The sequence below is a fragment of the Scheffersomyces stipitis genome, chromosome 6 (assembly GCF_000209165.1).
Source record: "Scheffersomyces stipitis CBS 6054 chromosome 6, complete sequence".
Taxonomy (NCBI): domain Eukaryota; kingdom Fungi; phylum Ascomycota; class Pichiomycetes; order Serinales; family Debaryomycetaceae; genus Scheffersomyces; species Scheffersomyces stipitis.
Window position 1 is genome coordinate 533,460 of NC_009046.1, and position 20,900 is coordinate 554,359.

General features: G+C 40.9%; 9 protein-coding genes across 9 annotated transcripts; 3 read left to right on the forward strand and 6 right to left on the reverse strand. All coding sequences in view use genetic code 12, as the record gives it.

The window, feature by feature from the left end:
* Positions 1 to 195: 195 nt before the first annotated feature.
* On the reverse strand, positions 196 to 2,827 carry CDC5. The gene has a single exon (XM_001385754.1). The coding sequence runs from the start codon at positions 2,497 to 2,499 to the stop codon at positions 499 to 501; it is 2,001 nt and encodes a 666-aa protein (XP_001385791.2). The 5' UTR covers positions 2,500 to 2,827; the 3' UTR covers positions 196 to 498.
* Positions 2,828 to 3,913: 1,086 nt separating this feature from the next.
* Positions 3,914 to 7,081, reverse strand: SET1 (histone methyltransferase involved in gene regulation; the record flags this gene model as incomplete). Its single annotated transcript, XM_001385755.1, has 1 exon — positions 3,914 to 7,081. One exon carries the CDS (start codon positions 7,079 to 7,081, stop codon positions 3,914 to 3,916), a length of 3,168 nt encoding a protein of 1,055 aa, XP_001385792.2.
* A 990-nt stretch (positions 7,082 to 8,071) lies between these two features.
* On the reverse strand, positions 8,072 to 8,428 carry NUO21.2 (NADH-ubiquinone oxidoreductase 21 kDa subunit, mitochondrial precursor (Complex I-21KD) (CI-21KD); the record flags this gene model as incomplete). Its single annotated transcript, XM_001385756.1, has 1 exon — positions 8,072 to 8,428. A coding segment is annotated over one exon (357 nt), but the record flags the coding sequence as incomplete, so codon positions are not given.
* Positions 8,429 to 9,417: 989 nt separating this feature from the next.
* On the forward strand, positions 9,418 to 10,995 carry DAL9 (allantoate permease; the record flags this gene model as incomplete). The annotated part of the gene is made up of 1 exon (XM_001385416.1): positions 9,418 to 10,995. The coding sequence occupies one exon, from the start codon at positions 9,418 to 9,420 to the stop codon at positions 10,993 to 10,995; it is 1,578 nt and encodes a 525-aa protein (XP_001385453.2).
* Positions 10,996 to 11,666: 671 nt separating this feature from the next.
* Positions 11,667 to 12,899, forward strand: PICST_62776 (predicted protein; the record flags this gene model as incomplete). Its single annotated transcript, XM_001385417.1, has 2 exons — positions 11,667 to 12,255; positions 12,304 to 12,899. 2 exons carry the CDS (start codon positions 11,667 to 11,669, stop codon positions 12,897 to 12,899), a joined length of 1,185 nt encoding a protein of 394 aa, XP_001385454.2.
* A 511-nt stretch (positions 12,900 to 13,410) lies between these two features.
* PDZ1 (hypothetical signaling-associated PDZ domain containing protein) lies at positions 13,411 to 16,362 on the forward strand (the record flags this gene model as incomplete). The annotated part of the gene is made up of 1 exon (XM_001385418.1): positions 13,411 to 16,362. The coding sequence occupies one exon, from the start codon at positions 13,411 to 13,413 to the stop codon at positions 16,360 to 16,362; it is 2,952 nt and encodes a 983-aa protein (XP_001385455.1).
* A 155-nt stretch (positions 16,363 to 16,517) lies between these two features.
* PICST_62530 (predicted protein) lies at positions 16,518 to 16,787 on the reverse strand (the record flags this gene model as incomplete). The annotated part of the gene is made up of 1 exon (XM_001385757.1): positions 16,518 to 16,787. One exon carries the CDS (start codon positions 16,785 to 16,787, stop codon positions 16,518 to 16,520), a length of 270 nt encoding a protein of 89 aa, XP_001385794.1.
* A 358-nt stretch (positions 16,788 to 17,145) lies between these two features.
* On the reverse strand, positions 17,146 to 17,799 carry PICST_32745 (predicted protein; the record flags this gene model as incomplete). The annotated part of the gene is made up of 2 exons (XM_001385758.1): positions 17,146 to 17,639; positions 17,706 to 17,799. The coding sequence occupies 2 exons, from the start codon at positions 17,797 to 17,799 to the stop codon at positions 17,146 to 17,148; spliced, it is 588 nt and encodes a 195-aa protein (XP_001385795.2).
* Positions 17,800 to 17,968: 169 nt separating this feature from the next.
* MAL8 (alpha-glucosidase maltase) lies at positions 17,969 to 19,822 on the reverse strand. The gene has a single exon (XM_001385759.1). The coding sequence runs from the start codon at positions 19,770 to 19,772 to the stop codon at positions 18,054 to 18,056; it is 1,719 nt and encodes a 572-aa protein (XP_001385796.1). The 5' UTR covers positions 19,773 to 19,822; the 3' UTR covers positions 17,969 to 18,053.
* Between the last annotated feature and the right edge of the window lie 1,078 nt (positions 19,823 to 20,900).

A 20,900-nucleotide genomic window follows, 5' to 3' on the forward strand; every position in this document is an offset into this window, starting at 1 on the left:
TCGTCAATCATCTCCTTTCGTCATGATTTTGTCATTATATTTTGTCATGATATATTATATATATTATTATCACCACAAGGCCCAGCATTGCACCATCTGTACCATATCTAGCTACAGGCTATTCACTTCACAATCTGAACACACAATGTATTCTTAAGCTACACCAGCATTCGAACTTACTTCTATTATAATTATATATTTGGAATGTATATTAATATATATGTAATTTTGTCTACGACAACAACTTTTCAGCAAGCAGTCGCAGAAAGCAATCTAAAATTAATACGGAAAGAAGATGAGGAACTGAATTAGTAAGGTAATAGATGCAAGTAGTAGTGGGATAAATGCAAAGGTAGTAATAGTTGACAAAGCAAACAAACAAAACAAAAGCAGACGTAAAGAGTGATGAACGTTATCAAATAGTGAAATTTGAAAGGTATATGCTAGAAAAATATGGACAATGGATCATTGTCGAGGTATTGGTTAAGCTAGGTTAAGCTAGGTTTCCTTGAATGCTTTCTTCTTGATGGCATCTTTGATAACAGCAATCTTTTCCAAGCATTCAGGCACTTCTTCGGAGGGGAAGTTGCCCTGCTTTAATATTAAGATCAAGGGATGTGTTTGTATGGCACGGCTAGGAGATATGTGAGTAATGGCCAATCCGTTCTTCGAGACGCAGATTTTGTGATGGTCCTTGAAGTTGAACTGGAAGTTCCCGTTCGTCATTTCAAACATAATGTATTCCGGAGTTCTAGTGTAGCGTCTTAAGAAAACTGTTTCTTTTCTTTCTTCGTTCTCGCTCACCTTGGACAAGTTGCTGTTCATGTATTTGGCGAAGAAGTCAACGATCTCCAATTGTCTTCTGGTCTGGGTGGGTGGATGACTGCTTGAGTTCTCAATACAGGTCCAGCCTTCGTTTTCATGGTAGATCAACTCCAAGAAGCGGTCAGAGTTGTGAAGTTTCAACAAGGTATTGCCGTCGTTGAACAAAACTCCGATATCGTCGTTGTTCATCTGGTACGAGAAGCCATACTTGTTGGAGTAGTCTACCCACTTGCTAATTAATGTAGGGTTCTCGCATCTGGGCAACTCCATCACATCTATACTTTCGTGTTGAGAGTACTGCAATCTTCTCATGTTTTGGTACGTTTCCAAACAGATGTTATTGAGACGTTTGAGAGTAGTAGAGTAGTTGCTACTGAGGTTTATCTTTCTGGGTCTGCCTAACAGCGTTGGATCCACCTCTTCGTACTTATTCTTGGTATCATTAGGCGACAATGACTGTGGAAGCATGGCTCTAGGTTGCTCCGAGTGCAAGTCAGATCTCAAGATTTCCACTGGGTTCCTATTCTTAGGAGTATAGATACCAGCATTGGTCTTGGTGTTGTTGAAGTTTAAAGCCGATTGAGCCAACGAGATCTGGTCAAGTCCAGAAGGTGTGCCGTTCAAACTCAACTCGTGAGTCTTTTCTGGGAACGGACCCTTGAACCATTCGTAGCTCAAGATTTCGTCAATGGTAGGTCTGTGGATAGGATTCAAACTTAACAAATCCTTGATCAATGCTTTGGCAGAGTCAGAAATAGGCTTATCTTCAGGGAAACCGTATTCGGTCTTCTTGATTCTTTCGTAGATCACCTGAACGTCTTTGGCTTGGAAAGGTGGCTTTCCTACCAAGAGAGCATACATCATGATCCCAATGGCCCAGACGTCGACTTCGAAGCTGTGACCCGTATTCTTACCTCCCAAGACTTCTGGCGCAATGTAGTTAGGTGTTCCACAGATGGTGTACTTTCTTGTGGAGTTAGAAGGCAAGACAGTTGCCAAACCAAAGTCACCGATCTTCAAGTTCATGTCGGGATCAAAAAAGATATTGCCGAGCTTCAAGTCTCTGTGGATAACTCTTCTCGAGTGCAAGTATTTGATGGCACCGACGATCTGGACCATGAAGAATCTGACCTCAGGTTCAGACACCCTCTTTCTCGTTTTCAAGAGTTCCATTAACGACTGGTTGGGGCAGATCTCTAAGAGAATATAGACATTGACGTCATCCTCAAAACAGTCAATGAAGTTGACAATGTTGGCATGTTTCAACGACTTGTGGATCTTGATTTCGGAGAGCAACTTGGTCTTGGTCTTTTCGTTCTTGATAGAGGCTTTGGCAACGGTCTTCGCAGCATAGATTTGACCAGAGGAGTCTTTCATCTGGAAGCAACGAGCAAACCCACCTTCTCCAAGAAAGTTCCCACGGCGGTAGTCTCTGCCGTTTCTGGTTCTGACAATTGAGGGAGGAGTCTTGCAGAGCGCTGAGAGTTTTTCCTTCTTTTTCTTTTGCTGTTGTGGCTTTGCTGTGTTGGAAGGTGGAGGTGCAATGGTCTCCACATTTTCCTTTAAACGTCTAACTGGCTGTTTGATGGGAGTCACATTGTTGACTCTGTTGTTCAATTGACCACCGCTCAAGGGTTGTAACGGCTGCAAGGACTGTGTACGGAGATTTGACATGGTGAATGTGGTGGAAGAAACAAAATCTGTTGGAATGAAAAAGCTGGCGCTAATCTATACTAGATGCTGGTATGAGAGGATGCGAAAAGGCTGAAGACGAGACACTGTTGTCGAACTAGCTGTGACTGTCTGCGATGTATGGATATCTCTACCTGTAACTATCTACTATCTGTACCCGGACGAATAGAAGTGTAGAAAGACAGAAGTGTAGAAAGAATTGGGTTTTGACTCTTGTGCTGATTTTTCAGCTGTGGTCTAGTGAAAAATCGGGGTTCGAGGTTTGTATGATAGTAGTGACAAAGTGCTAACACACTGATGCACCGCCTAGTACGAAAATTTGGATATCGTCAAGAACGAGAAAAGAGCTGCAAAGCAATTGTTTCGGATTCTTCCAGCGATATATACTAAACCTATATTAAGACCGTCTTAGCAGCTAGGGCATAGGAATGCTGGTTGGTTTTTCACATACAAATCCGCAGGCCTGTATTAGTGTTATTTTTTTGCCCAATGCGGGTGTTAGCAAAACAATCTCGCACCCGTTTATTTACCAAAACAACCCTAATTGAGAGCGGGTCACGTGAATATCTTCAATCTATTTATCTATTGCCCCAAACAGGGCAGCAGCTCGGCGAATGGCTACTAAGGTCAAGACTTGCAACCCTAAATGGCTAGCCTATTGACATTGGGTGCAACTGTGCAAATCTCAGGTTGAGCTTAGTTGATCGAATAACATCAAACAATAGCAAACAATGGACTTCGCCAGATTGAGCCCTTTATACGGAGCTAGTACAACCCTATAACTACATTCTACAAGAGTTTCTAGACAGTTTCTAGAAGGCATTTGTTGACGTACAATTGTAGACGTACGTAGAAGTACAGAATTGTAGAGGATGCCCTTTGGGTTCAGAACTCAGCAAACGAGAGCATGTTTGGCTTCGAAGACCTCAGATAGACTTATTTTTAGCAATCCAGTAGTTCTATCAATGACAACCTATGTGGTGAAACTGTCCTATCCAAAAGTGTAATATGTTTTCCTAATAGCGCCAAAATGTAGTCAAAGGTGAGGTCTAATTAGTCCTTGCCTGAATTGGCAATTTGTTTTGGTTATTACTATTTTCTAGTTTCGCTAGTTTCATAATTTCAGTACTAAAAAAAAATAGCAGGTCTTCAGACGTTTCTGTTATTTTTCAGTGAATTCTCGCGAAAAGGTAAACACATTAGCTACATCTCGGTTTCCACTAACATGTGTCACTATCGTTATCTAATGACGTCTGGCTGACTGGTGTCCAAAAACCTAAACAAATTTCCCCTTTCGGCAAGAAATTGACATCTACGCTGTTTTCACTATTTATGATTATATCTATTAGTACGCTTTCATACAGAATTATAGTACAGTGCGAATATTACAGTGCTATTAGTTCAAATAGCCCTTACAACCAGGTGCTCCACACAAACATCTGATCCTCTCAGCATCATTGGTCTCTCTCTCGAATTTGTAGTCGTAGGTCAATTCTTCGTTGGCATCGATATCTCTCAAGGCGTAAATGACAATTCTCTTCTGATTGTCTACCTTGATAATCTTAGCAGTACAACTAGGACTACAGCAATGGTTGATGAATCTAGCAATGCCTCCTTTCTTTGTTGCGTCAATGACCGTGTTCTCGTCGATTCTGAAAAGATACGACGACCCAATACCAGTCTTCAAGTAGCTCTTCTCACGATGCTCTGCTACCTGTTGTCTAATACTCTCACCAACATACTCGATAATCATTTCCTTAGCAGCTATAGGCTCCAAGGCGTATAATCCCCAGTTATGAATGGCAGAACGGGCAAAAGACACCGGCTTCTTTCTCTTGGTCAACGTATTCAAACTCAACACTTCGGTTTCATTACCAAGCTGAGCTGTAATGTCCGCAGCAAATCTTCTATTGTTGGCACGGTTGACACGTGAACTTTGGATAGCACTATTGGTACCTTCATTATTTCTATTACCAGCCTCTTCTTCCACTTCCTCATGCTGTACTGTTTGAAGTGGCTTATGAACTTTACGACGGTGTGGCAAATACTCAATCTTGTCAACATCAGGAATTCTTCTATAACCATCGCTTCTGAAAGCTCCTGATTGTGATTCAAGTCGCGAGTCCAACTTTTCAATCAATTCAGCATCTTCAACAATTTCTTGAGAAGCACCACTGATATCCTTTTGTTTCCAAGCCCAGTAATCAATGTTTCTGATGTCAGACGAAGGCGGATTGGTTTCCTGCAACACTTCCTTGGCCAACTTGATATCCTCTTCATCTTTAAGCACATCCTGTAAGACATCCAAGTTGAAGTTATCAGTGGGTAACAAGTTCGTTTCAGCATACACTGTGTAAGGCTTCCGTTCCGTAGGATGGTATCTAGCTTCAAATTTGGAGTAATCAATGTCCTCCTCTGCTTTATCTTCAGCTTCCTTCTTTACATCACCCTCATCCTTTAATTCTAGCTCCTCTGTATTAATTACCATTGTAGACGCGGCACCATCTGAAACATCTTCATCCTCCATCTCTTCATCTGAAGAAGACTCGTATAAGAAAGATTTTTGCAACCCAGTCTTCTGTTTCTTGGACGGTTGCTCTTCATTATCTTCATTGTTTACTGTTGTTACAGTAGAACTACGTTCTCTTTTTAAGATCAGCGCAGCTGGTGTAGCAGATCTACTAGAATCATCTTCATCCTCTTCATCTGAGTCATGATCATAGTTAAGAGCATGTTGCATGGGAATGAGACTCTTCCTAAGTGGTTTATTCTTGGTAGGAGATTCTACCTTCTTTTTGAACGAGGGTAGAGATTGAGACTGTTGCGATTTGCGTCCGGCAAGAATGGAAAGTGCAGACTGTTTGAGCTGATCGTTTGTGCTGACAAACGACGTAGGTTTAGAAGCATTTTCCTTCGCTTTAAGTTCCTCAACCAATTTGGGGTACTTGTCGTGGCTCAATAAATCTAAAACAGCTGGAGCAATAATTCTCTCTCTAATGTCTTTAGCCAAGAAGGTTTCGAATTCCTTAATCAAAATATTGGTTGCTTCTTCCAAGATGTCGTGTTTCTTGTTTTGAAGCTCTAGAAGGTCCTCAGCGGACTCTATAGAACTAGTGTCATAACCTTCTGGAATAGCAAGTTCCATGTAAAGTCTGAATTCAAAAAACCTCTTTCCATCCTCATTAAAGAAGCATCGTTCGCATTCCTTCAAACTGTTGAACACAATAAAGAAACCAGTTCTGTCCGACAATACTCTTGTCCAGTCGTATTTGTTCAAAGCACGTTTGATATCCTGAGACGAAACCTTCTTGGCAGAAACGTATTTGTCATGTATAACGATATAGGGACGATCTTTGATGTATTTGACCAATTCCTTTGGCAAGAAAACGCCCGGTACAACTTTATTGTGGTGCCTAATTGAAAGCGTGCTAGTGTTGGGTTTGAATTTAGAATGGTTCTTGCCAGATGTCTTTTGATGTTGAAGCTTCTCCACCTTAGCTTCTTCTTCTCGTCTTTTGGATTCAGCAGCAGCCTTGCGTTCTTCATCTCTTTTGGCTCGTTCTTCTTCCTGTTGTCTTCTCAACCTTCTTCTTTCTTCCTCTTCTCGCTTTTGCCTGCTAGCACGGAGTTTATCACGAGCCAAATCGATCTTGTTCTTCAACAAGTTGTTATCATTATCGTTTAATGCAATTCTGAGGTCTACTCCATCTACTTTAGCTCCTTCTACTCTGATAATGCTGATAAGCTTCTTAGCCAATCTCATAGCTTTCTCTGGAGGTCCTTGGAATTTGAACGTTGCAATACCCAACGGCACGGCATTTATTGGGTCGTTAACGAATTTCATGTCTTGAATAGGATCACCATAGCTCTTAAAATAATTAGTCAAATATACCTCATTAGTTGTAGCTGGTAAGTCCCAGACTACAAGCTCAGTTTGCGGAGCTGGACCCAATGAATCTTTGTCAAAGGCAAATTTAGGTTGAGGCAATTGTTTAAAGGGGAATTTCTTTGATTTCTTGTTTGGTCTCTGGAAATAGAACTGGAGATTTGCTGTTCTAGGATCGGTTCTTTCCAGAAACGGAAGCGACTCACCGTTGAACCTGATTTTTTTAGTTCTAGACTTACGTTCTTCTTTCGTGAGACTCTTGTCAAGCTCGGGATCATACACTACACGGTAATTTTTCCTTACGTCTGTGTCTCTGCTTTGGGGAAACTTTCCTAAAAAGTCGATGTGATGCAAAAGTTTGGTGAAGTTCTTGTCGGCACTGTTTTCTCCTGTCACAGGATCAGTTCCCGGGATATTCAGATAGGTGATATCTGGAGTCTCCAGTTTGAAGCCGTGGCCTGAGGCAATGCTGGGTGATCTTTCTCCAGATGGTACTCTTGAGAGTCTGACTGAAGAGCTCTGCGAGTTGCCAGAGTCATTATGGCTATATCGACTATCTTTGGGATAGCGGCTTCCTCGAGTAGATCCGTTGGTTTCTCTGTCATCATCTTCGTAATCGTTATTATTGAAGGAACGGTATCGACTCCGTTCTCGCCTGAATCCTCTGTGGCGTGACATGTGATATATCTAGATGCTGGTTATGAAAGGAGGATATGAACAATTGATGGATTCTCCAGGTGTTGTAGTGTATGGAATAGAATCAATAGTGATAGACTAAACGTAAAAAAAAGACGCTTTCAGTTCAGATCAGAAGTTCGAATACTAACAGCAACGTAATACGCTTGAGTTCACAAGTGATGTCTAATTTGATGTTGTGCTAAATAACGTCACCGATTACGATAAACAAGATAGTTAGTTCTATAAAAGTACCTAGACACAGCTGTGAAACGAATAAACGTATTAGCCTCGTTCTTTGACAGACGCGTTCTTTCAATGGGTGCGAACAGCGCCGTAAGGTGAGAAAGTATCACAGGTGGGTATGGTCTCTGTGCTAACGAGCAATCACGGTTGATTAAGAAAAGCTAACTGAACTTTTTGGAATTGTTCAGGCAGTCTGGTGTAGGCGTGTCATGCAGGAGAGAATGGTAGTACGAGCGATATGAAATGGAGACGAGTGTAGAGTAGAATAGAGAAGGATAATGGTGAAAATACTGAGCTTACTTGAATAGAGAGCATCCAGAATGTCGATTAAACATTTTTTTCTAGACAATCTCCAACTTGTTAACGTAACAACTGTACTGGACTTTATTTCTCTATTGGTTTATGTTACTAGTGAAAAATTCCATATACCGGAACTAGAAAACTATCTTCATTTGTAACCTCTCAACAAGAAGATATCCATCCAGCTCTACATCTGAGTCTAACGTGTGATTGTATTGTAATAATAGAATAATATATCTGAAATATATAGACAAAGTCATGCAAAATGAGCACTGTGTCTCCAGCACCACGGATGAGATGTGATGCAAATGCTGCTACAGACTAGTATGGAAGAGCTTAATCGCAATTTAGTCAAACGACTTCGTCAATGCCAACCTAACTTTTACTTTTAGAGACATCAATGCAAATGAAATAAAGTACAATGAATAGAAACAAGCATGGTATCTCTTACTTGGTTCTAATGTGTTTCAAAGGTCCAGCAGAGTGGTAGAAGTTGGCGGAGTAGTCCTTCTTTCTGAAGTGTCTGGTCTTTGGTTCTTGAACATAGTGGTCCCAGCCTTGGCCCTCAGCAAACTTGATGGCTGCTTCTTTGGTGTCGAACTTCATTATGGTTCCTTGCATGTAGTCACCAGAGCCCTGGTACCCCATCAAGTCGTTTTCCCATCTGTTACTTTTGCCCAAGACGTCCCAGTCCAATTTCCAGAGATGACCGTTGTAGTGTCCCGATTGCGTAGCAGGCTTGGATTCCTTGTATATTCTTACTACTCTGGAGGTGATCAAGTCCTTGGGGGCTCCCGAAACGATTTCTTTACCAGTAGACTGCTGTTCAAGAATGTCAACACTTTTGGATTGGAAAACACCACGGCTCGTGGCAAAAGCACGCACTCCGGTAGCGGAAACCGGTCTTATCAAATTTCTGGACAACATTACAATGTAGTTAGTAATAATGCGATGCAGATGGCTTGTAAATGAGACTTTGGCATCTGCGTAGAAATTAGTGTGAACATGAATAACCAAAATTTGTTTGATTCTGGTTGGTTCAAGTGCGCGTTACCCGGACAAAGAGGTGGTAGTGACTAGCAGAGTAATTAGTAAGAGCTGAGAGGCCACAAGAGGGATGGAGCACGAGTAGTAGAGGTAGCACAAATTCAATAAGACTACATATTTGTATTTGTAACCAATATAATACCTTTGCTTATACACTGGCTTGTCATTTCTTGACTCTTCAGCACTTTTACTTATGTTACTGAAACCATATTCTGCACGTGACCAAATAGTATCCTGCATACCAGAAGAGTTGGATCAAAGGATGATAAGAAAAGCTCGCGCTTACCGTTCCGATCTAAATCCGGGATTTTGCAACCTACCATTTATCTTGCAAACAGCGTCCTGAAGAATCTCGGATAAATCTTTATACTCCCGCTTACCTCCCCGATAATTTATATACTCTCCGCTTTGTTCTTCTTGGCGCATCTCATTTTCTAAAAATATACCGAATTCAGCTCTTGAGTGAAAGCTCCTCTCTCCAAACCTTACATAATCTCCACATTTGAATATTCATCAAAATGCTTTAGTGAAAGGATACAATAAGCAAGCTCCATGTCAAATGTCAGCTTACCAAAAGATACAGAAAAAATGTGGGGAAAAAATCGATTAATGAAGAGCAAGAGAATATAAATATCCAATAATGTTTTCTGAATGTGGAGATAGAAGTCTTCAATAAATCCAACCTTCGAAAAACAATGATGATGATCTCTTCGCAGGAGGATAAGCATTCTGTACATTTGGTGAGTATGTCATCAAGAGAGGAAAATATTGACAGCAAGGACAATGTTATGGTTTCAATTTCGAGTCCGCTGACAGGCAGGCAGGCAAAACCTGACGGAGACGTTGATGATGCAATGGAGTATGCAATAAGAAATAAAACAGAAAACCCAAAATATGACAAATCAAGAGATGCAAAGCTTCTAAGAAAGATTGACTTCTTTTTAATGCCAATTATATGCTGTCTCTATGCCATTCAATTTATGGATAAATTGACCAATTCACTAGCTTCCATTCTCGGATTACGTACTGAATTGAGAATGCATGGCAATATGTATTCTTGGACTGGCTCAGCATTTTACTTGGGTTACATGGTATTTGAATTTCCTGCTGTACGTTTCTTGCAACTGTTTCCAGTTTCTAAAACACTAAGCGTTTTCATTGTTCTTTGGGGTGTGGTTCTATGTCTTCACTCAATTCCAAACTACGCTGGCTTTGTAGCACTAAGAACTATCCTTGGAATACTCGAAAGCTCAATTACTCCAGGTTTGGTCATTATAACTAGTCAATATTACCGTGGTGCTAATCCTGACGCTGGTGCAAAAGAGAAAAGCAAATACAAAGATGAAATATTTCTTCGTACTGCTTGGTGGTTTGCTAGTACTGGGTTCGGTATTATCGTTGGTTCAGCAATTGCATATGCAATTGTGGTTCATCAAGATTCCTACTCTATCCAAGCTTGGAAGCTAATATTCATCGTCACTGGTGTAATCACTATTTTCGTTGGATTAGTTTTCTTAGTCCATGTTCCTGATAAGCCCACCAAAGCGTGGTTTCTCACTGAAGAAGAAAAGAAGTTAGTGGTCGAGCGTATCAGAGTTAATCAACAAGGTTTTGGAAACAAAAAATTCAAAATTTACCAATTCAAGGAAGCCCTCTTGGATTTGAGGACTTGGTTGTTCTTTCTCGCTGCTTTGAGTATCAGTCTCCCAACTGGTGGATTGACAAACTTCGGAAGCATTTTGCTTGCTGAAGGCTTTGGCTACTCGCTAAAAAAGACCATGTTAATGCAAATGCCAGTTGGCGCAGTTAACATTTGCGGATGTGTCATTTTTGCCTGGCTTCATCGATTTGTTGAATCTAGAATGTTTTGGGCTACTTTTGGCAATGCTGTCACATTTGCTGCCCAATGTATGCTTGCGTTCGGAAAGACGAACCAGATCATGTTTGCCGGTTATATAGTGCAATCCCTCGGTCCCATTGCTTTTATCTGCTTGTTGGCAAATATTTCTAGTAATGTTACTGGACATACCAAGAAAGTTACTGTTAATGCTATCTTATTGGTTGGATATTGTGTTGGTAATTTAATTGGGCCGCAGACTTTCTTGGATTCAGAAGCTCCAAATTATAAGACAGCCAAAGCATGCATCGTTGCTTTTGGTCTTTTGAATTTACTATTATTTGTTCTTATCTGGTTGAGTTATTTGTGGGATAACCGAAAGAAGAATAGAGCATATGCTGAGGCTGGAGAAATCGATATGTTCGAAAACTACGAATTTGCTGATTTAACGGACAAGGAGAATCCTCTCTTCAGGTACAAGATCTGAAGTGATCTCTGTGATTTAATCAAGTTCAGATGGGATACTTCCACTGTTAGTTTCGCTTTAAATACCAAATTTGATACAAATTATATCCTTATAGCAATTGTAAATTCTTTATTGATCCTTGTCTTCCAAAGAAAACACTGAAAAGAAATAGCTGTTGCAGCCTGGATATTGAATGAGATCAATAGTTAAACTCATAGTTTACCTCCAATACACAAACCGAGATGAGACCCTTCTGTAATCTAAATCCAGTCTTCGATACCTTCGAATAATTTACATAAACTACGTAATAAGGGCAGACACTTATGACCAAAAATGGTTAAGATATCTAGCAATACACTAAGAAGCTGGATTCTTCCAATTGCAAATTTATTTGATATTCCTTTCTAGGTGGTTTTCTTTTTAAGGAGCTCAGGTTTCAGCCTTCGCAATTCGAATTTGTCTTTCTTTCAAACTCGTTGATTGGGTCTCGGTATCAATTCCTACTGCATTCTTCCTGCCTTGCCCTTGCATCTTGCAAGGATGGCAGTTTACTAGCCTCTTGGTGGGGTCAATTTGAGTCTCATTGTGTACTGTATATAGAATACACTTGAATTGAATTATTCATTAACATATTTCCATATATTTACAGTTCTTCTTCTTTATATATCATTTGCTATAACTTTGCACTCGCTATGAGTACTACCCAACTCCGGCTGTCACTCCAGGAGATAGTACCGACTTACCATGGAAAATTTCCCCCGCAATTGCTCTCTTTCATCGAGTCGCTTTACCTGCTCAGTCTTCAGAAGAAACCCACTTTACCTAACCGAGCAGAAATCGCTCGTTTCCACATTTGCGCCTTCTTAGCAGCTGAAAAGTACCAGTCCACATTCAGTCTTCCACAGCCCGAGGTGCGAAGAATCCCTCTCCAGCCTAAGATTGCAGCCAAGTTGCTAGATGACTTCAGAGACAATCTCTTGAACCAGATCAGATCGTGCACTTCAACTCCACGTAAGAATGCCTCTTCAAATTCGACTTCCCCGGCAGGATCTCCAGAACTGGCATATTCTACCCCCCTTCTGACTCCAACGGGATTGACCAAGTTGTCTCCCCTCAAATTGAATATAAACAAGAGTAAAATCTCGTCGCCACTTAAACGGTTACGCGATCTTGAAAACGAAGACGATTCTGAAGAAGAACGTTCAGTACGAAAAAAAACACCGAGAAAACCCAATAAGGAATTTAATATTGAGTCTCCATTTAATCCAAAACCCTCAGCTAGTCCATCAGCATCAGTAGGATCGGAATTTTCTTCCGAATCCGAACCAGAGTCGCCTGATGGACTGCCCAAAAAGAAAAAATCCAAATCTACAAAATTAAACATATACAAATACGATAGAAAACACGTCTCCATAGTGGATTTTATTGCTTTCGCAAACAGTTTCTTTATTCCAGCTGAAATAACTCCACGTATGGTAGAGACTTTTCTTGTCCACAAACACAAGTTTGTCAAAAAGAGTGAATGGCTCTTAGCCTGTGGAATGATCCACTCTGCCTATATTCGTATCAACCATAAAATACTCACATCCAAAATGGGTGCGAAACAGAAAATCGTAGATCAACTCTTCCAGTACCAAAAGGGGGGGTTGATGAAAAAAGCCATGCAATTATGGCTAGACATAGTCGAAGACTGGATCAACGACGAAGCTTGGATCCGCGATATAGAGAAACAGTTTATGTACGATAAGGACTCCGTCCAACAGCAACAGTTGACAAAAGAGAGAGAGGCTAGAATCGGTCCGGGATGGGGGTTACTCGAGAAATTTGGCTCGATGCTCCATGGAGATGTTCTCTATGATTCAAAGACGCAAGAGGACTACTACAACACCTGGACTTCCAGAGTATTAGAGTCGACAAGCACCTAGACAATGTAGTATAAAGTAAAAAGTCGATATAGTACTAGATTACCCGGACGTTGAAATTCTTCACTAATCTATAGCCAAAATAAGTTCAGATTGCACTCAGATGAAGCCAAAGAAATAAAGATTTGACGATTTCGGAATACAATCACAGTGTGAGTGTTTGGCTGCACAAAAGAAGAATTCTGTTTATCTAATCCATGTAGCTATACTCGTCTCTTCTCTACATAGTAATCCATCACGCCCCACTAAAAAATCGTCGCGCATCGCTATAGAGGACTGAAAAAAGTTGAACTAGCTCTTCTTAATTATAGAAGCTTCTTCTCTACCCAAAAGATTCAATAGTGGCTACCTTTTGACGGACTTATAGAGGGTGCTTTTGTAGGAAACTTATCAAACAGATAAGCAGGACTTGTTTTTCACGTTTTTTTTTTAAATTTTTGTTGGAAATATACTCAAATCATTTTAGAGATCGATTTTTCACTTTTCGATCAACATTCATAGCTCATCCACTTACATGAGTGTGCCCACAAAAAGAAGACTCTCGTTTGACGAGTCGACTAATAAACGGTTCCTCAACGGAACCCATTCTACTGAGAACAATACCAGTAATATCGAAGTCGACGAAGATTATGGTTCTGACGGTTCAGAACAGATCTTTGACTTGCCAGCTACCACCAACAATAACCAGTGGCAAGAAACCATCACCAAGGTCGTCAACGCTGTTGTTTCTATTCAGTTCACGCATGTGTCCAATTTTGACACCGAAACTTCGCTTGTTTCAGAAGCCACGGGTTTTGTTGTAGATGCCACCAGAGGGTTGATCTTGACTAACAGACATGTGGTGGGTCCTGGACCTTTCTGTGGCTATGTAGTGTTTGACAACCACGAAGAAGCTGTCGTCAAGCCTATCTATAGAGACCCTGTGCATGATTTCGGGTTCTTACAGTTTGACCCCAAAGAAGTGAAATATTTACAGTTGACCCAGTTGGAGTTGAAGCCCGACTTAGCTAAAGTCGGTACTGAGATCAGAGTTGTAGGTAACGATGCTGGTGAAAAGTTGTCTATCTTGGCTGGGTTCATATCTCGTCTCGATAGAAATGCTCCTGAATACGGAAGTTTGACCTACAATGATTTCAATACTGAGTATATCCAAGCTGCAGCTTCTGCTTCTGGAGGTTCTTCAGGCTCTCCAGTAGTGAACGAAGACGGTGACGTTGTAGCACTACAGGCTGGTGGTTCTACTGAAGCATCTACCGATTTCTTTCTCCCTATCTACAGACCTTTGAGAGCATTACAGTGTATCCAGAAGAAGCAACCTATCACCAGAGGCGATATCCAAGTGGAGTGGCAGTTGAAGCCATATGACGAATGTAGAAGATTGGGTTTAACTCCGGAAGCCGAAGCCAGAGCAAGAAAGTTGTTTCCTAATAAAATTGGTCTTCTTGTAGCTGAACTCGTCTTGCCTCAAGGTCAAGCTGATGGGCTCATCAAGGAAGGTGACACCTTGATTTCAATTGACGACATAGACATTTCTACCTTTATTAAGGTTGATGAAATCTTGGATGAGAACGTTGGAAATGAGTTAAAGTTTGTCATCCAAAGAGGAGGAGAGGTGATTACCCAAATGATCAAGATTGGCGATTTGCATTCCATCACTCCAGACAGATACGTCGATGTCGGTGGTGCCTCCTTTAATAATCTTTCCTACCAGGTCGCCAGATGCTACTGTATACCTGTCAAGGGAGTTTTCATCAACGACGCTTCTGGCTCCTTTGAATTTGCTTCTTATGAAAAGTCAGGCTGGTTGTTGGAAACAGTTGACGACATGCCCACACCAGATTTGGATACTTTGATCGAAGTGATGAAGATGATTCCAGACTGTCGTAGAGTTCCCATCACCTACAGACATGTTTCTGATTTGCACACAGAAAACATTCAGATCATTTACATTGAAAGACACTGGCAGTCCAGTTTCAGATTGGCTGTTAGAAACGACACTACTGGATTATGGGATTTCACAGATCTCCAGGAAAAACCTCTTCCTCCATTATCCCACGAGCCACAAAACGCCAAGTTCATCGATATCCCCTTCAGCGATGAAACCAGGTCTGGCTGCTCTTCTTTGGTTCGTTCATTTGTTCAAGTCAGACTTATCGCTCCTGTTCCTATGGACTCTTACCCATACCGTAAAGAGATCTGTTATGGTGTGGTTGTCGATTCAGTCAACGGTTACGTCTTGGTTTCCCGAAGATTCGTACCCCACGATATGTGCGATATCTTTCTTATTTTCGCTGAGTCTATTGATGTTCCAGCCAAGGTTGTATTCCTTCATCCTAACCAGAATTATGCCATCTTGAAATACGACCCTAGTTTGGTTTTGGCTGATGTCAAGACTCCCAAGTTTGGCGACAAACCATTGAAGAGAGGTGAAAAATCCTACTTTATTGGCTACAACTACAACTTGAGATTAGTCACTGATGATGTGAAGATCAGTGGTGTTTCTTCGTTGAACATCCCCCCTGCCTCGTTGTCGCCCCGTTACAGAGGAACCAACTTGGAGTGTATTCTCTTGGATAGTAAGATCAGCGTAGAATGTGATAGTGGTGTTTTGGCTGATGATGATGGTACAGTACGTGCATTCTGGATCACCTACTTGGGTGAAGCTACTTGTGATCAAGGCAGTGATAGAATGTACAGAATGGGCTTGGATGTCACTGATGTCTTGAGTGTGATCGAAAAATTGAAGGTAAACGAAATCCCTAAGCAATTGAGACTCTTGGAAGCCGAGTTTACTTCCGTAACCATTCTCCAGGGTAGAACCAGAGGTGTGTCACAGGAATGGATCAATAAGTTCGAAGAAGTTTGTGAAGACGAAATCAAATTCTTGGCTGTAGAAAGAGTGTCTGCCCCTACTTTACACCAGGAAAAGAACCCATTGAAAGCAGGTGATATCATCTTGTCTGTCAACGACATCATTGTGAAGAACATGAGAGACTTGAAGCCAATGTTCACTGAACAAGAGTTGAAGTTTCGGATCATCAGACAAAAGAAGGAAACTGAAATTGTGGTTCCAACCATCGATACCACGACCATCAACACTTCACACGTTGTCTTCTGGTCTGGAGCTATCATTCAGGCTCCGCACTACGCTGTTCGTCAACTTATGGAAAGGGTTCCTTCAGAAGTCTATGTCACTCGTAAGAGTGCTGGAGGTCCAGCTCATCAATACGGTATAGCCACTAACAGTTTTATTACCCATGTGAACGACGTCGAAACCAAGGATCTCGTCAGCTTGATGAAGGTTGTCAAAGACATTCCTGACAACACCTACATTAAGTTGAGGTTAATGTCTTTTGACAATGTTCCTATTGCCATCTCGTTGAAGACTAACTACCACTACTTTCCAACGTCTGAGTTGAAGAAAAAAGAAGGCTCCGACGAATGGATCGAGATCGAACACAAGTAGACTACATAAGCATACTATAATAGCTTCATTCTTATATATAGACAAATGTATATTAGTGTTAACATTCATTCTGAACGGAGTATATCAAGTATATGTACAGGAATTTGTATGGTAAGATTCGTTATGCTACATGAAAAAGACATCGTCTTCCTCGTCTAGAAGAACTCCTCGAGCTTCTTCAAATGACGGCCCCTAGCTCCCACTGGTACAAACGAGTCCAAGTGGCGCAAAGAATTGGCACTGAAGCCTCCATTGCCGTGGTTTCTGCCGGCCTGCTTTCTCTTGATTCCAGTGCCTGTCTTGATGAATCTTTTGGCTGCAGCCTTGTGGGTCTTCATTTTGTTTCTGGTTTGGATGAGCGTGTTCATGATTGGCTGCTTGCCAAAAACCGCTCTAGTTGCCGAGGCAAAGATGTTTCCGATCATGGCTACGGCTGCAAAATGAGACTTCAAGTGGAAATCTAGAGTATAATGTTAAAACGAAGAATTGGTTCTACTGAAAAATTATGAGAGTCGTGCACCGCCCATCAATAAAAATCACTTCAATTAATTTAGTGTCTGTGATCTCCAGTGGTTCATAAACGACCTTTCTTTAATATGGTCATGGCACCTGTTAGTAAGGAATCCCGACACGGCAACCATTCAATAGGAATGAAGGAATGGAAGAATGCATGGAGACTATGATGGCAGATTTTCAACTTTTCGAAAAAAATAAAAAGTCATTTGGCGTGGGGATAATTTCGTAATAATATGTGATTTCTGAATTTCATCCTGCCCCTGTAGTTTAGTCCTCGTCTGAAGAATAGTCGCCCAAAAGTGATTCCACTTTGGACCCCACCGTTTGTTCAGGCACTGCAGAGCCCGCAGCTGGAACTTGCTTCTCTGCGTGCTTCTCCAGTTTAGCTAATTTAGTAGGTGGGGCTGTTTCTACCAGTTTCTGCGATGAGCGTTTGCGCAAAACTATTGTGGGTGTAGCTTTCTTGACTGATCCAGATTCGACATTTTCCACAACCCCAGAAACAGATTCCACAGAAGGTGCCGAGCTAGAAATAGTTGGTGGTGTGGTAGATACCTGTTTACCAGATTCAGCTTTATAACTAGCAGCTGATTTTAACAGGCGAAACTTTTCTAGTTGCTGGCGTTCTTGCTGTTTGTGGAGATTTTCCTTAGCAAGTTCTTTGGCTCTCAACTCCTCGTAGAATTGTGCTGATTTTTCGTCTAGTTTGTATGTCGAATTCTTTGCAGCCAACTGTTCCTGGTATTCTCTTTGTTTTCTCTCTAGTTTTTGTTAGTAGATGGGCCTCTGTGAATTATTAATTTTGCTGTTCCGTTGCTTCAACATACCTCTATTCTCCTTTAATTGTTGCTGTAGAGTCTTTCTTTCAGAGCCTTCGTCTTCCTCTGTTGACAACAGGCGAGGATCGGTAACTTCCAGCATGACTTATATGCCAAATCAGGAATATAGTTCCCCTTTGCAGAGGCGTATATGTCTGGATTTGAGCAATTTGGTGGTCTATTTAAACTTTTTTTTGTGAAAACTCGCGCGAACTGATTATTTTCTATGGATTATTTCTATGCGCTGCAAAGTATGCTTAAATTGAGAATTTGCATATAATATTTATTCAATGTGCATGTACTACTTTTAAATCTAAATCTATCCCAATCCTTCTATGTATCTTCCTAAACTACAAATTAATCAACAATGTAGAGACGACCCTCGTATGGAGACAAAGTGGATTCTTCAACATCGGCAATGTTGGAGTGAACGAGCTCGAAGTTACCATCAAGCAACTTTTCAAACTTGACAGAGTCACTAGAGAAGTTCAACACAACGTATGCCTTTGGAGATTCCGAATTGTGGTCCTTCTTAACATAGGTAAATACTCTTTCATTGTCAAAGTCCAAGATCTCGAACTTACCGAAAACGAGCAAATCTTGGTAACGCTTTCTAATTTGAACGGACTTCTTCCAGAAGTTCAAGATGGAGTTTGGATCTTGGATTTGACTGGCGACATTAACGGTCGGGTAGTTGTCGTTGACTTTGGTCCATGGAGTACCAGTTGTGAAACCACCATGAGCAGATGAGTCCCATTGAACTGGAGATCTGGAGTGGTCCCTAGCCATAAGGTTGACAACGTCCATCAACTTTTCTTCCTTTTCCTTGTAGTCGGCGTCATTGCCGTACTTGTTTTTGAATTCCTTGAAGTAGTTAATTGTATTGATATCCTTGTATTCTTCGACAGACCAATCTCTTGGTAAGTTTTCCATGGCAATTTCTTGACCTTGGTAGATGAAAAGGGTACCAGTCAAAGTAGTTTGCAACAAGGAGAGCAACTTGGCAGATTCGTTACGGTACTTAGTGCTACCGAATCTAGTTACGGATCTTGGTTGATCATGGTTTTCAATGAAAACGGTGGACCAAGCATCGGAACCTTCGATGAAAGTACATTGTCCTTCCAAAGCCTTCTTGAAGTCGGTCAACTTCCAACCCTTGTATCTGAAACGGTCGCTGTCATCACAACCAACTTCGACAACATTGAAAAGGAAAAGCATGTTCATCTCTTGTTCCTTAGCACTAACGTACTTCAAGGCTTCTTCACGAGAACAATGACCAACTTCACCAACTGTCATAGCATCGTAGTTACCAGTGACCTTGGAAAACATTTCCTTGTGGAATTCATGAATTCTTGGACCATTGTGAGCATATTTGTGACTTGGTTGGTATTCAAGATCTGGGAAACTGATTGGTGCATCTGGGAATGATTGGTCCTTAGAGTACAAACCTGCTGTATCAATTCTGAAACCATCAACACCTTTGTCGAGCCAGAACTTCATTGCTGACTTGTAAACAGTTTCTCTGACCTCGTCATTTTCCCAGTTCAAATCTGGTTGAGTTCTAGCGAAAAGTCTTAAGTAGTATTCGTCAGTGACTTCATCGTATTCCCAAGCAGACCCAGAAAAGTACGAACCCCAGTTATTTGGTGGTTGTCTGTTACCTTCGGCATCGTACTTAGGTGGCTTCCAGATGTACCAGTCTCTCTTTGGATTGGTCTTAGAGGATCTGGATTCCTTGAACCAAGCGTGTTCACTGGAAGTGTGGTTGATGACCAAGTCCAAGATCAATTTCATACCACGCTTGTGTGTTTCATCGATCAAAGCTTGCATATCTTCATCGGAACCGTATTTGGCATAAACTTTTTCGTAATCACTAATATCATATCCCATATCATCTTGTGGGGAGTCGTACATAGGACTACACCAAATAACGTCGACACCCAAATCTTTAAGGTAATCCAAAGTAGAGATGATACCTGGAATATCACCAACACCGTCTCCATTGGAATCTTTGTAGGAAGCCGGCCAGATTTGATAGACAGTGGAGTTTTTCCACCATTTGTGTGCAACAGTCATGATTTTAAATTTACTTTTCGTACAAATATTTATGAATACATGAAGATCTGAAATGTTTCTTAATCTTATATAAACATGGAAAACAGAAATTTCTTCGACTTCGAGGAAAATTAGTCGTAAAGAATATCGCAAATTCGTCTTACATCATTTCTGAAATTTCCCCATGTTTGAGACACATACTCGATCTGCATGATGTAGTTAGTGGTTAATTGCTTTATTTACGTAAGTCACTTCTCATTACCGAGAATTGTAGAGAAAAATCCGCGATGCAAGGCGAAAACGCAAAGATTCGATGCAAAATTCGGAATAACTTAGGAAAAACTATCCAAAAGTGGTATACTAAGCGTTTTATTTTTGCGCCTCGCTTTTTCTTTCCCGAATTTCTCTTTTTTATTTTCGCTTGCCAAAATCTATATCAATACAAGGCTGAGAGACTTACAGCTACAAAGATAAGTACAACCTCTGGGGAGCAGCTCTGCCATTATTTGCCCCGTAAATTCGTCGGGTCATTTCCATCGAGATTATGCGGAGGGCTGGGGAATCTGCTACTGTTTCGTGGGGATGGTATGATCTATTAATTTTCCGATTTAAATGTGCATTCGAGTTACGGCGCTGTAATAATTTTTAAGATTTTGGATTCTTGTCCTTCTCTTTCTTGCAAGAATTTCTGTTGTTGCACCTCTTGTTTTTTTGGGGCCCCTTCGAAGACCAAACGGAAAAACAATTATTTTCCTCTACAATAAGCACGTCCAAGTATTAAGTTTCAACCCGAGAAAAGCTGATTCTTATTTCTCTGTAAATGTAGAAAAAAAAAATTGACGTGCATTATTTTTTGCGGGGGTTTGGGCATTGAAAATGTGTAGTAATTAATTGTATGCGCATTATTTCAAATTAACACAAACGTGAAATATTCCCACTATTTACTTTTGATTCTTGCCCACAATGAAACATTTTTACCGTTCGTTTCTAGTTCTTTGCGGATACGGCCAATACCCCACCCCCACTCAAGATGCATAAAGAATATTATTTAATTTTAACATGGGCTGCAATTCACATAGCAAACTATACGCTTTTCTTGCATTAGAAAGATGATCACTTGACGCCTAAGGCATCTCTATAAAAGAAGCA